At 60.5% G+C, this 11,864-nt stretch overlaps 4 protein-coding genes across 4 annotated transcripts, besides 11 other annotated features; all 4 read left to right on the top strand.

Annotated features, from left to right (window-relative positions):
- Nucleotides 1–216: 216 nt before the first annotated feature.
- Nucleotides 217–254: a microsatellite.
- A 119-nt stretch (nucleotides 255–373) lies between these two features.
- Nucleotides 374–397: a microsatellite.
- A 43-nt stretch (nucleotides 398–440) lies between these two features.
- Tco025E_06209 (DNA topoisomerase 2) lies at nucleotides 441–4,742 on the top strand (the record flags this gene model as incomplete). The annotated part of the gene is made up of 1 exon (XM_029373097.1): nucleotides 441–4,742. One exon carries the CDS (start codon nucleotides 441–443, stop codon nucleotides 4,740–4,742), a length of 4,302 nt encoding a protein of 1,433 aa, XP_029226780.1.
- A 48-nt stretch (nucleotides 4,743–4,790) lies between these two features.
- Nucleotides 4,791–4,822: a microsatellite.
- Nucleotides 4,823–5,228: 406 nt separating this feature from the next.
- Nucleotides 5,229–5,293: a microsatellite.
- Nucleotides 5,294–5,381: 88 nt separating this feature from the next.
- Nucleotides 5,382–7,673, top strand: Tco025E_06208 (translation initiation factor eIF-2B subunit epsilon; the record flags this gene model as incomplete). Its single annotated transcript, XM_029373096.1, has 1 exon — nucleotides 5,382–7,673. One exon carries the CDS (start codon nucleotides 5,382–5,384, stop codon nucleotides 7,671–7,673), a length of 2,292 nt encoding a protein of 763 aa, XP_029226779.1.
- A 151-nt stretch (nucleotides 7,674–7,824) lies between these two features.
- Nucleotides 7,825–7,877: a microsatellite.
- Nucleotides 7,878–7,932: 55 nt separating this feature from the next.
- Nucleotides 7,933–7,988: a sequence feature (A-rich).
- Nucleotides 7,989–8,268: 280 nt separating this feature from the next.
- Nucleotides 8,269–8,342: a sequence feature (GA-rich).
- An 82-nt stretch (nucleotides 8,343–8,424) lies between these two features.
- Tco025E_06207 (uncharacterized protein) lies at nucleotides 8,425–9,672 on the top strand (the record flags this gene model as incomplete). The annotated part of the gene is made up of 1 exon (XM_029373095.1): nucleotides 8,425–9,672. One exon carries the CDS (start codon nucleotides 8,425–8,427, stop codon nucleotides 9,670–9,672), a length of 1,248 nt encoding a protein of 415 aa, XP_029226778.1.
- Nucleotides 9,673–9,819: 147 nt separating this feature from the next.
- Nucleotides 9,820–9,934: a microsatellite.
- Nucleotides 9,935–10,269: 335 nt separating this feature from the next.
- Nucleotides 10,270–11,493, top strand: Tco025E_06206 (putative eukaryotic translation initiation factor; the record flags this gene model as incomplete). The annotated part of the gene is made up of 1 exon (XM_029373094.1): nucleotides 10,270–11,493. The coding sequence occupies one exon, from the start codon at nucleotides 10,270–10,272 to the stop codon at nucleotides 11,491–11,493; it is 1,224 nt and encodes a 407-aa protein (XP_029226777.1).
- Nucleotides 11,494–11,495: 2 nt separating this feature from the next.
- Nucleotides 11,496–11,514: a microsatellite.
- Nucleotides 11,515–11,580: 66 nt separating this feature from the next.
- Nucleotides 11,581–11,621: a microsatellite.
- Nucleotides 11,622–11,824: 203 nt separating this feature from the next.
- Nucleotides 11,825–11,864: a sequence feature (A-rich).

Below are 11,864 nucleotides of genomic sequence, written 5' to 3'. Positions count from 1 at the left end.
TTTTTTTCCTCCTCCTTTTTCCTTCCATCTCTTCTTCTGGTTGGCCTGCCGTGCTCGGTGTGAGGCCTGACACAACACAACAAACGCGGCGTCCACCCTCTCTCCCCTCCGCCCTCCGCACTGCTTCTTCTGGCACAGCAGCGAAGCACCAAGGACGCCGGGAGGCAGAAGAAGGGCGGGCCCGCACTAACAGTAGAATAACCACACGCACACACTTAAATATATATATATTTATATTTATATATACGCATATAACTACGGAAGAGGTGCTTCCGCGCGGCGGCAGGTACGCCGTAGTTTTTGTTTGTATCTGCGCCTTTCTCTTGCCTGCACGCGCGTCAGCGACACCAGCGTTCGCAGGCGGTGGGGCAAGCATACAGACACACACACACACACAAGGAGTGAGAGAAAGACAAGTAAGCATTCAATCAAACCGAGACATGACGAACCGGACTGTGGAGGAGATTTACCAAAAGAAGACGCAGCATGAGCACATCTTGGCCCGTCCTGACATGTACATTGGCACAATTGAGCCCGTCACCGATGACATGTGGATCTACGACGAGGCGGAGAGCGTCATGAAGCTGCGAAAGTGCACCTGGACGCCCGGGCTCTACAAAATCTTTGACGAGATTCTCGTCAATGCCGCCGACAACAAGGTGCGGGACCCGCTCGGTCAGACGGTGATTAAGGTCTGGATAGACGCCGAGCGGGGGATGGTGCGGGTGTACAACAACGGCGAGGGCATCCCTGTGCAGCGGCACCGCGAGCACAACTTGTGGGTGCCGGAGATGATTTTCGGCTACCTGCTGACGTCCTCCAACTACGACGACAGCGAGGCGAAGGTCACCGGGGGTCGCAACGGCTTTGGGGCGAAGCTCACCAACGTCTTTTCCTCCCGCTTTGAGGTGGAGACGGTGCACAGCCGCTCCCGCAAGAAGTTCTTCATGCGGTGGCGGAACAACATGCTGGAGTCGGAGGAGCCCGTCATCACCGCGTGCGACGGGGCGGACTACACCGTCGTGACCTTCTACCCCGACTTCGCGAAGTTCAACCTGCAGGGCTTCGGCGAGGACATGGTGCACATGATGCGGCGCCGCGTCTACGACGTGGCGGGCTGCACAGACAAGTCGCTGCGCTGCTACCTCAACGACACGAAGATAGCCTGCTCCTCCTTTCTCGAGTACGTCGACCTCTACCCCATGATGGGCGAGGAGCGGAAGACGGCGAGCTACGCCCGCGTGAATGACCGCTGGGAGGTGTGCGTGCGGGTGTCAAACATCGGCTTCCAGCAGGTGAGCTTCGTCAACTCCATCGCCACCACGCGGGGCGGCACCCACGTGCGGTATATCACCGACCAAGTCATTGCGAAGGTGACGGAGCAGGCGAAGCGCAAGAGCAAGACGGAGGTGAAGCCGCACATGATTCGGCCCCACCTCTTCGTCTTTATCAACTGCCTCGTGGAGAACCCCGGCTTTGACTCGCAGACGAAGGAGACGCTGAACACCCCTCGGGCCCGCTTTGGCTCCACCTGCGAACTCCCCCCCTCCATGATTGACTGCATCCTGAAGTCGAGTGTGGTGGAGCGGGCGGTGGAGATGGCGAACAGCAAGCTGACGCGTGAAATATCCTCTAAGCTGCGCAACGCCGACCGCAAGCAGATCCTGGGCATTCCCAAGCTGGACGACGCCAATGAGGCGGGCGGAAAGCACGGCCACCGTTGCACCCTCATCCTCACCGAGGGCGACTCTGCCAAGGCGCTTTGCACGGCCGGACTCGCCGTCAAGGACCGCGACTACTTTGGCGTCTTTCCGTTGCGTGGGAAACCCCTCAACGTGCGTGACGCCACACTGAAGAAAGTCATGGCGTGTGCGGAGTTTCAGGCGATCAGTAAGATTATGGGACTTGATATTTCCAAAAGGCACGACAGTGTGGAGGGACTTCGCTACGGGCACCTGATGATTATGTCCGACCAGGATCATGATGGTTCCCACATCAAGGGGCTCATTATCAACATGATTCACCACTACTGGCCGGGTTTACTGAAGGCGCCTGGGTTTCTGCAGCAGTTCATCACGCCGATTGTCAAGGCGCGTAGGAAAGGACGCGGCGACGGCGACGACCGCGCCGTTTCTTTCTTCTCCATGCCAGACTACTTTGAGTGGAAGAACGCCATTGGCGACGGCATCAGGAACTACGAGATACGGTACTACAAGGGTCTGGGTACCTCCGGCGCGAAGGAGGGACGCGAGTACTTTGAGAACATCGATCGTCACCGCCTCGACTTTGTGCGCGAGGACGCGAGCGATGAGGCCCGCATTGTCATGGCCTTCGCGAAGGATAAGGTGGAGGAGCGCAAGCACTGGATCACGCAATTTAAGGCGAACACCAACGTGAATGAGTCGATGAACTACAACGTCCGGACTGTGCGGTACTCGGAGTTCGTGGACAAGGAGCTGATTCTCTTCTCGGTGGCCGACTGCGAGCGCTCCATCCCGAGCGTGATTGACGGCCTGAAGCCCGGCCAGCGCAAGATTCTCTTTTCCTCGTTTAAGCGCAACCTCACCCGGTCCATCAAGGTGGTGCAGCTCGCCGGTTACGTCTCTGAGCACGCGGCGTACCACCACGGGGAGCAGTCGCTGGTGCAGACCATCGTTGGGCTCGCCCAGGACTTTGTGGGCGCCAACAACGTTCCACTGCTGCAGCAGGACGGTCAGTTTGGTACCAGGCTCCAGGGCGGCAAGGACCACGCCGCGGGGCGTTACATCTTCACTCGCCTCACAGACCTGGCGCGCTGCATTTACCACGCCTCGGACGACTTTGTCGTCGACTACAAGGACGACGACGGCCTCTCCGTGGAGCCGTTTTACTACGTCCCGGTGATCCCCATGGTGCTGGTGAACGGCACCTCCGGCATCGGGACGGGGTTTGCGACGAACATCCCCAACTACTCCCCTCTTGACGTCATCGACAACTTGATGCGGCTGCTGCGGGGGGAGGAGGTGCGGCCGATGAAGCCGTGGTACTTTGGCTTCACCGGCACCATTGAGGAGAGGGAAAAGGGGAAGTTTGTCTCCCTGGGCTGTGCCACCGTGCGGCCGGACGGCGTTGTGCACATCACCGAGCTGCCCATTGGGACCTGGACGCAGGCGTACAAGAAGTTTCTGGAGGAGCTGCGTGAGAAGGAGGTGGTGGTGCAGTACCGCGAGCACAACACCGACGTGACGGTGGACTTCGAGGTCTTTCTGCACCCCGAGGTGCTCCGGCAGTGGGTGGCGCAGGGCTGCGTGGAGGAGAAGCTGCAGCTGCGTGAGTACATCCACGCGACGAACATCATCGCCTTCGACAGGGAGGGGCAGATCACAAAGTACTTCGACGCGGAGGCGGTGTTAAAGGAGTTTTATTTGGTGCGCCTCGAGTACTACGCGAAGCGGCGGGACTTTTTGATCGGTGACCTGCGCGCCGTCGCGTCCAAGCTGGAGAACATGGTTCGCTTCGTGACGGAGGTGGTGGACGGCCGCCTCGTCGTCACGCGGCGGCGCAAGCGGGAGCTGCTGGAGGAGTTGCGTCAGCGCGGCTACGCCCCGTTTCCGCCGCACCAAAAGAAGAAGATGAGCTCCACCACAATTCAACAGGAAGAGGGCGCGGAGGACGCCACCTCCGAGGACGTCCTTCTCATGCTGCAGCCCGCGCTGGATGCGGAGGGGGACGCGGACGGCGGCGAGGCCCCCGAAGTGCGGCAGGCCGCGCGGGACTACGACTATTTGCTGGGCATGCGGCTCTGGAGCTTGACGGCGGAGATGATTGCGCGGCTGCAGGCGCAGCTGCAGAAGGCGCGCGACGAACTCGCCACGCTGGAGAAGCGAACGCCGAAGGATTTGTGGGTGGCGGACCTCAACCAGCTACGCCCGCGCATTGAGAAGCTATTCGAGGGCCGGATGAGGGAGATTGCCTCCATTCGGCGGAAGAAGATGGAGAAGAAGCGGCCGTTCGACCCACGGCGGCTGCGTGTGCCGCTGCTCTCCGACAAGGCGCGGCAGACGCTCGCGAAGGAAGTCGTGAAGGCCGAGAAGAAAGTTGGACGCGCGGCACGCGCGGAGGCCGGCGCGGAGGGCGACGCGGACGGTGCCGCCAAAAACCCACCGCCCGGCCGCAAACCCGCGGCGCGGCGGCGCAAGCGGCGGAGCTCCGACGACGACGACGACAGCGACGACGACGGCTTCCTGAGCGACGCCAGCGACGACTGGCGGCCCGACGGCGACGGCGACGGCGACGGGGGCAGGGCGAGCGGCGGGGCGAAGAAGCCGGCGGCGAAGCGGGCGCCGCGGCGGCCGAGGGACACGGGCGCCAAGCGCGCCAAGACGGAGGTGGCGCCGAAGGCCATCGTCACCGACGACTTTGACATCGACGACTTTGGCATTGAGGCCCTCACACGCACGGCGGCGAGGCCCACCGCCGCCATCGCCACATCAGCGGCAACGGCGGTTGCACCGCGGCAGGTGAAGGTGCTTGACGAGGACGCGGACGACGATCTTGTGCTGCTTGGCGTCAGTAACGTGGAGCAGAAGAAGTCGGCTCCCGCGCCAGCGGCAAAGCGGCCGCCCGCACGGCTGCAGAAGCCGCAGGCTTCCAGGAAGCGGCGCCGCGGCAGCAGCAGCAGCGATGAAGACTCTTTGTCTGACGAGGAGGACGAGGATGATGCGGCGTCGAGCGACTCCTCCTCGTATGACTTCAGTGATTAAACAAGTACAGAACAGCGCCTCGCCCTCCCACCCAGACAACAACCATACAAAGAAGAAAGAACCAAAGAAAGAAAGAATGACAAAGTGCGTCAATACTCCCGACTACAGAGAGATAGTGGAGGAGTATCCCCATAGACCAACGTGGCGGTAATAAATGGGGTGGATGGGCGGATGCGTGGTAAGAGGAATGTGAGTGAGTGCAATAAAGGCATGCACGAGTGAATCCTGTGGTGAGAGAAAGAGGCCTAAAGGCGTCTGGGGTCGGTGACTGCTTGGGCCGTTCTTGCGGGGCCAACCTCCGTCTCTTTTCTTATCGCCAAAACAAAAAAAAAGTGGATGCGTGACATTGTGCTGTCTGTTTTTCTTACTCCGCGCTGACGCCCTCCGGCTGCGGCGCCGGCCGCCCAATCCTCCTCCCTTTCTCTTCTTGCAGTCTCCGTGACCGGGGGTGGGGCGGCGTTCGTAGGTGCAGATTACGGCCGCGACAACAAGAAGAGGCAAAAGCAAAAGGCAAAGAAGAAACAACAACAAGGAAGAAAAGAAGGAGGAAGGCAGCGGCAGCAGGAGGCGGAGGTGAGGGAAAAATCGAGGGAACGCGGGAGCAACCCAATCTGGGTATAATAGTAAAGAGGTGTGGTGATGGATTTCGCCGCCACGCATAGCGTGGTGGAGCCGGGGCGAAAGCGCCGCACCACGCCCTTTGTGGTGGTTATTGTTGGCGAGGTGTTCGACGCCGCCTCCCACCCCCTCTTTCCTGTCGCCCCGGCGGAGGGGCTTCCTTTCGCCCTGCTGCCGATCTGCAACACGCCCATCATCGACTACCTCCTCGAGAACCTCGCGAGGAACGGGGCGAGTGAGATTTACATTTTGCTCAATAGCGAGTCCGTGACGCCGGTGTGCCAGCACCTGCAGGGGAACCGCACCGCCTGCAACGAACCGGGGCAGAAGGGGACGGAGTTTAAGGTGGAGGTGGTGGCGAGCACGCGTAAGATGACGAGGCTCTTTGACGCCACAACGCAGATTTTGGAGCAAAACATCGTACAACAGAACTCATCGTTTCTGTTTGTGCCGATTGAAGCGGTTGCGTCGATGCGAAATTTGTCGGACCTCTTCGAGACACACCTGCAGCGCGCGACGACGATTAAAAACTATGCGGCAACCATGCTCTGTGCGTCGGTAAAGCCTCTCCTGGAGGACACCCTCCACGACGTGCTTGTGGGGGAGCTCAATAAGCAGGAGCGGGCGACAAGCAACGCGCTACTAGAGCGTGACCCAGCTAGCTTCGTTGGCGTGGATATTCGTGCGGTGGATCGACGTCCACATATGGCTCCAGAATGCCTGCCGAGCCACGTGACAATGTTCGCATTGGAAAAGTCTACCGGGGTTGTGAGAAATATGGTGCGTCTGGAGCAAGACGAGGTGACGGAGCCCATGAAGGTGTGCTTTAGCGTCAAGGAAAATCTTTCTCTGCGGACAGATCTGGTGCCCACGGGTTATTTTTTTTGTTCCGCAGGGGCCTTGTCACTCTTTACCTTTCACACGGTGGACCAGCACGGCTTCTTTGTCAGTCTCCTCGCCAGTCAGGAGTTGTTTGGCAACGTCTTCGGCATCCAGGCCGTGGCGGCGCCCATGGACATTATTCAGCCCATCAACAGTCTTAGGTCGTACATCCAAGTCAACATTGACGTCTGCTTCCGCCGCTTTTTCCCGCTCACGCGTGAGTCTAGCTTCGCCGGCGACGGATGCCGCTACGCGGTGTCGCCACACTGTCAGAGCGTCTACCTGCACCAGAAGAAGGCGGAGGTGCTCTCGAACACCTGTGGACCGTGTGTTGTGGTTGGCGAGCAAGCCGTGGTATCGCCCACCACCGTGGTGCGTGGAAGTGTTCTCGGAAAAGGCGTTCGGATTGGCGAGGGGTCCACTATTATTGGCTGCGTGCTTCTGGACGGGACGGTCGTCGGGCGCGGCTGCTTCTTGAGTCGCTCCCTCTTTGGCTATAACGTCGTCGTGAACGACAAGGCGGAGGTGTCGAACTGCATCGTGGGTCATGGCTCCACCATTGGTGTGGTCCCACACTGCAACTGCGTCGGAGACGGTAGTTCGCCTGCGCAGGGTGTTGTTCTGCAGGACAGGGTGATTTCCAACGGCAGGCTCGCCCGCCGCGAGGAGGGGATGACGAAGGACGGGGACGACGGTGGTGCTGTGCAGCTGCGGCAGGTCAGCAGCATTGTCCCGACGCGGGAGCTCTTTGTGCGGGACCCGGTTCCATGCGAGACAGGCGAGGACTCCGACGATGACGACGACGACGATGACGACGACGACGAAAAGATGGCGGGGTTCAAGGAGGCGGTGGCGGAGCTCGTGCGTCAGGCACTGCATGATCCCTCCCACATGTCGCACTGCATATTGCAGATGAAGAACACCCGCCTGTCCTTTCGCTGCAACAATAGTGATCTCTGCTTCATTGTCACAGAGCAGCTTTTGGCGCACGTCTTGGCGACGCATGCCCACAGCAGCGACCCGATCGCCGCGATTGAGGCGGTGAGTAGTCTGCTTGGGCGGTGGTGCCACCCCTTCTACATGAAGATGGTGACCGGCATCGAGGAGATGCAGGCGATCCTACGGGCCACCTGCACGGCTATCGGTGACAGCAACTGCCTCCTGCACCTGCGCGGACCGCAGCTGATGGAGTGCCTCTACAACGGCTGCGACGACGAGCTGTACGACGAGCGTGGGTACTGCATCGTCACGGGCGAATCCCTCGTGGAATTCGGGGCGCGGATGCGCAGGCTGGCGCAGGAGCCTCCGGGCCTCGCCGAGGACGATGAGGAGGCCGCTCGCGAGGAGGGAATGCTGCGCGTGGCGCTCAGCTGCCTGGGCTTCATTGACGGCGTGCGCGCCTTTCTTGAGCAGGAGGAGGATGAGGACTAGGCGACGTGGGCGGGAGGGGGAAGGGGAGGCCGACGCCCGCCACCCCACGCGCAGGCGGGGAAGCCCTGGGAGTAGACATCAGAAGAAGGAGAGAGGGAGAGAGAGCTGACTTGTAAGGCGATGAGGGAGGTAACGGAGTCAACCTCGACAGAGAATGAAAAAAGGAAAAAAAAAAGCGAAGAAAGAAGGGAGGCTAAGGAAGAAGTTTTATAAAGCGAGGTGAGTGAAAAAGGATCCACGTGGAGGAAATGGGCGGACGGTTGTTTTTTTTTTTTGCTTGTCTGTTTGTCTGCCTGTTGTCGTTGTTGTTTGTTTCCCCCTCCCCCACTTCTTTACTGCAAGGAACGAACGAGGGCGCCGACGGAGCGTGCGTGTGCGGGCCCTTCTCTACCCGAACGAGGGCGCAGGCGGGGAGGCAGACACGGTGCCGTACTGCAGGGAGGGCGCAAGGAAGAAGCGAAGCAGAGGAAAAGGAAAAAAAAAGGCCTTTTTACCACCAACACCCTCCCGATGTGTTTTATTGCATTGCCCTCCACCACATTTCACGTGGGCCCCATCAACACCCGCTCACAAATGCCGGGGACGTTATACGCCGTTTTTTCTTTGTTTGTATCTGTTTTTTTCCTGTCCCTCCCCTTTTTTTTTTCTTTTCTCTCTCTCACTCTTTCTGTGTGTGTATGTGCGGGGGATTTCTGCTTTTGCCTCGCGCGGCCCCAGCGAGGTGGTGGTAGCGGGGGGAGGACCGGCGCGAATGGACTTCGATCTGTCGACCTCCTCCGTGACGGAGGCGCTGGGTGATCTCCGGCAGAAGTTGCAGTCGGTGCAGGAGGACGCGGAGTTGTACTCCGCCCTAGAGAAAAAGGCCAGCAGCAGCTTCGAGCGACACCGCGCGGAGCTCACGCTGCTGCTGCAGAAGGAACGCGCCATCCATGCCGCCGCGGAGGATCAGCTGCGCGACGAGCTGCAGCGTCTGCTGGTGGAGAACGAAAGCGCCAACGAGCAGCTGGCGTCGCTGCGGCTGCAGCGGGAGCGGAGCTGTCGCGCGGAGATGCAGGCGCGGCAGCAGCAGCTGGAGGAGCGGGAGGAGGCGCTGCAGCGCGAGCTGGTGGAGCTGCAGCAACAATTCAAGGCTGTCCGCACCGACGCCGATCTCGCGCAGCAGAAGAAGGCGTGGCACGAGATGCAGCTGCGCGAGGTGTTGGGGCGGCAGCGGGTGCTCAACGAGGAACTGCAGCAGCTTCGGTGTGAGGCAGAGCAGCAGCGCGCACGCGCGGCGGCGGCGGCCCGGCGGCAGGAGCGGCACAGCCGGAGGCAGGGCCTGAGCTGCGGCCTGGAGAAGGCGTTTCTCCCCGCCGGGCTGCCCGACCAGTGCCACAGCACCGCCCCCGCCTCGCACCACATCGCGGCGATTGTGTCGACGGTGGAGCGGCAGAACTACTACAAGCCTCGGCTGTACTACCGGCGCCGTGGCATTACGTCCCCGATGGATCGACGACTAGAGAGCCCGCCACGCTGCGGCATGGACACTCCCGGGGAGCTCAAGCCGATGCCGCTTCTGCGCTCGTGCTCGCCGTCAATGACGTTTCTGGCGAGGGAGAAAACGGCGCCGACGTCCTCGTTGCCCTCCACGCCGATGCGTCACGTAGAGGAAAGCAACGCCACCTCAGAGTCCTTGAGTCATGCTGGGACGAGAAGTGGACGTCACCTCGCGGCGGTGTGTCGTTCGCTGCTTCGCGAGACCCTCGCGATGCGGCGGGAGTACCAGGACTGCAATGCGGCGCTGAGTGACCCCTGCGCGGACACGGTGGAGCTCAGCCGGCGCATGCGCAACCTCATGAATGAGCTGGACCGCAAGGTGCATCAGCTGCGCAGTCTGCGGCAGCAGCAGGCCGCGGTGGAGGACAAGCTGAAGTTACATGACATGCTGCTGGAGATTGCGGCAGAGAACAACTACTGTGAGAACATCTACGGTGACCTACTCGAGCTCATTCGTTCCTAAGCAGACGAGGGTCAGAGTGAAAGATATATACATACATGTACATATGCATATATCCCTGCATGTACGTATCTGAGGCACATTCGTCATAGACGCTTATAGCTTCCAGGGCTATTATTCTCTTCTTTTTTTTCTGCGTCATCGTGGTCTTTGTTGCTTGTGTTGTTTGTTTCTGTCGTTGGTTCCTACTGTGTTTTCCTGTAGTTGTTCTTTACATTTATAGAGGCGCTTTGTTGTGGTTGTTGTTTTTGTGGTTGTTGTTGTTTCTGGCATTTCTCTTGCACTCTGAGCTCCACGCCCCCCTGGGCGGCGAGGGAGGCCTGCACCTCCGCATCCGCCGTGACTGCGCGGGGGGGGGGGGGGGCAGCGTCCACGCACGCACGCAGCCTCGCCCGCCCCACCCCAATCTGCCGTGCCGCCTCTCGAGCTTCGATGTGCGTCTTTGTCTTTTTCGCTTGTCTCGCTGTCTGTGCAAACCCGCTGCGTATCCACGCGCGTGTGCGTGCCTCCATCCGAGGACATATATATATATATCCCCTGCAGGAAATAAGTCTGTCTGAGCGACACACGCACAAAAAGGGCGAGAGAGGGCGAGGGACAATGACGGAGATGCTGCGGTGTCTGCTGCCACACCTTGACAAGCACCTGGCGCTGGGCCTGCTCTACTTCTACGACGAGCAGGGGTTCGACGTGGCCGACGCCCTCCGCGCCGTGCAGGCGACGACGGCGCTCACCGCCGAGGGCGAGGTGTCGGCGGAGCAGGAACGCAAAATAAAGGAGACCGCCCAGCGCGCCCGACCGGCGCTTGACGAGTTCTTTGAGAGGAGTGAGACGGAGAACAGCACGTATCAGTTTAAGCTGACCGCAAGCGAGATTGATGCGCTGCGTAGCAACCGTGAGCTCTCCCGCGACGTGCTGGAGTCCAAGGGCATCACCCGCGGCGTCATGACGGCGGTGATGGAGTTAGCGTACCTCTACTACGACGCCGCGCGCTACACCGACGCCTCCGAGCTGCTCTCCCTCTGCCAGTGCGTGGTGGGCTACGAGCTGGACCAGCACACCCTGCTCTGGGGCAAGCTGGTGAGTGACATGTGCACCTGCAACTGGCCCTCGGCCATTGCGGTGGCGGAGAAGCTGCGGCGGCAGCAAAACGCCGACGTCTTTGAGGAGGATATTTTTCGCGTCGCCAACACAACGACCACGCGGGAGCGGGCCTGGCTGCTGCACTGGGTGCTCTTTCCCTTCTTTAAGGGCGGCAACCAGTATTCCACGCACCTGTTGAACTTTGTCTTTGACTTCAAGACAAACTTTGTGTATCAGAGCGTGGTGGAGACAGTGTGCCCGCACTACCTGCGCTACATCTGCGCCGCCGCCATTCTCAACAAGCAGCGCCGCTCGGCCCTGCGAAGCGCCGCGGCGATGGTGGCAAGCATCTACGAGTACTCCGACCCCATCACGCAGCTCGTCCACGCGATTCTCAACCGGCAGTCCTTTGAGGACGCACTGGCGCTGCTGCCGGAGGTGCGCGCGACGGCGCTGGGCGACTACTTCCTCAGCCTGCACGCGCACGACATTGTGGAGAACGCGCGGCGCCTCATCTTTGCCCGCTACATGATGACCCACTGCGTCGTGTCCATCCCGTACGTGGCGGAGAAGCTAGGCATGAGCACCGCCGATGCGGAGGTGTGGCTCGCCAGCCTCATCAGCGAGACGAAGCAGCGCGCCAAGATAGACTCCGTTGCGGAGCAGATGGTCGTGGGCTCGCAGGTCCGCTCCGTGCACCAGACGGTGCTGGACAAGCTGGAGGTTGTGGACCGCCGTTAAGGGGCGGCGGCGGCGGCGGCGAACGCACAAAAAAAGGAGGGGGAGGGGGGGGAGGAATAAAGCCGACAAAAAAAAGGACAGACGCACAGAGTGGGAAAGAGAGAGAGAGCGGGAGCGTGAAAGAAAGAAAAGAAGCAAAGTGGAACGGGATGAAAGAAACGGCGGTGGAACACGAAGTGGGGAGGGCAAAAGACGAGGAACACCACCGGCTGCACGGGCGGCGGAGCGGGGGAGAAAAAGCGGCAAGGGGCAGGAGGGGCGGGGCCGGCACGGTGCGGCCTCCCCTCCCCGCGCTTCTTTCCTTTTTTTTTTCTCCCGCCCCCTCCTACCGTTTTTTTTTTCTTTCCTTCGTTTTTTTTGTTTTGCTTTTT

The sequence above is a fragment of the Trypanosoma conorhini genome, assembly GCF_003719485.1.
Source record: "Trypanosoma conorhini strain 025E chromosome Unknown Tco_14.4_contig_00405, whole genome shotgun sequence".
Classification (NCBI taxonomy): domain Eukaryota; phylum Euglenozoa; class Kinetoplastea; order Trypanosomatida; family Trypanosomatidae; genus Trypanosoma; species Trypanosoma conorhini.
Note: the sequence above shows the minus strand (reverse complement) of the source record. Positions and strands in the feature narration are given on the sequence as shown.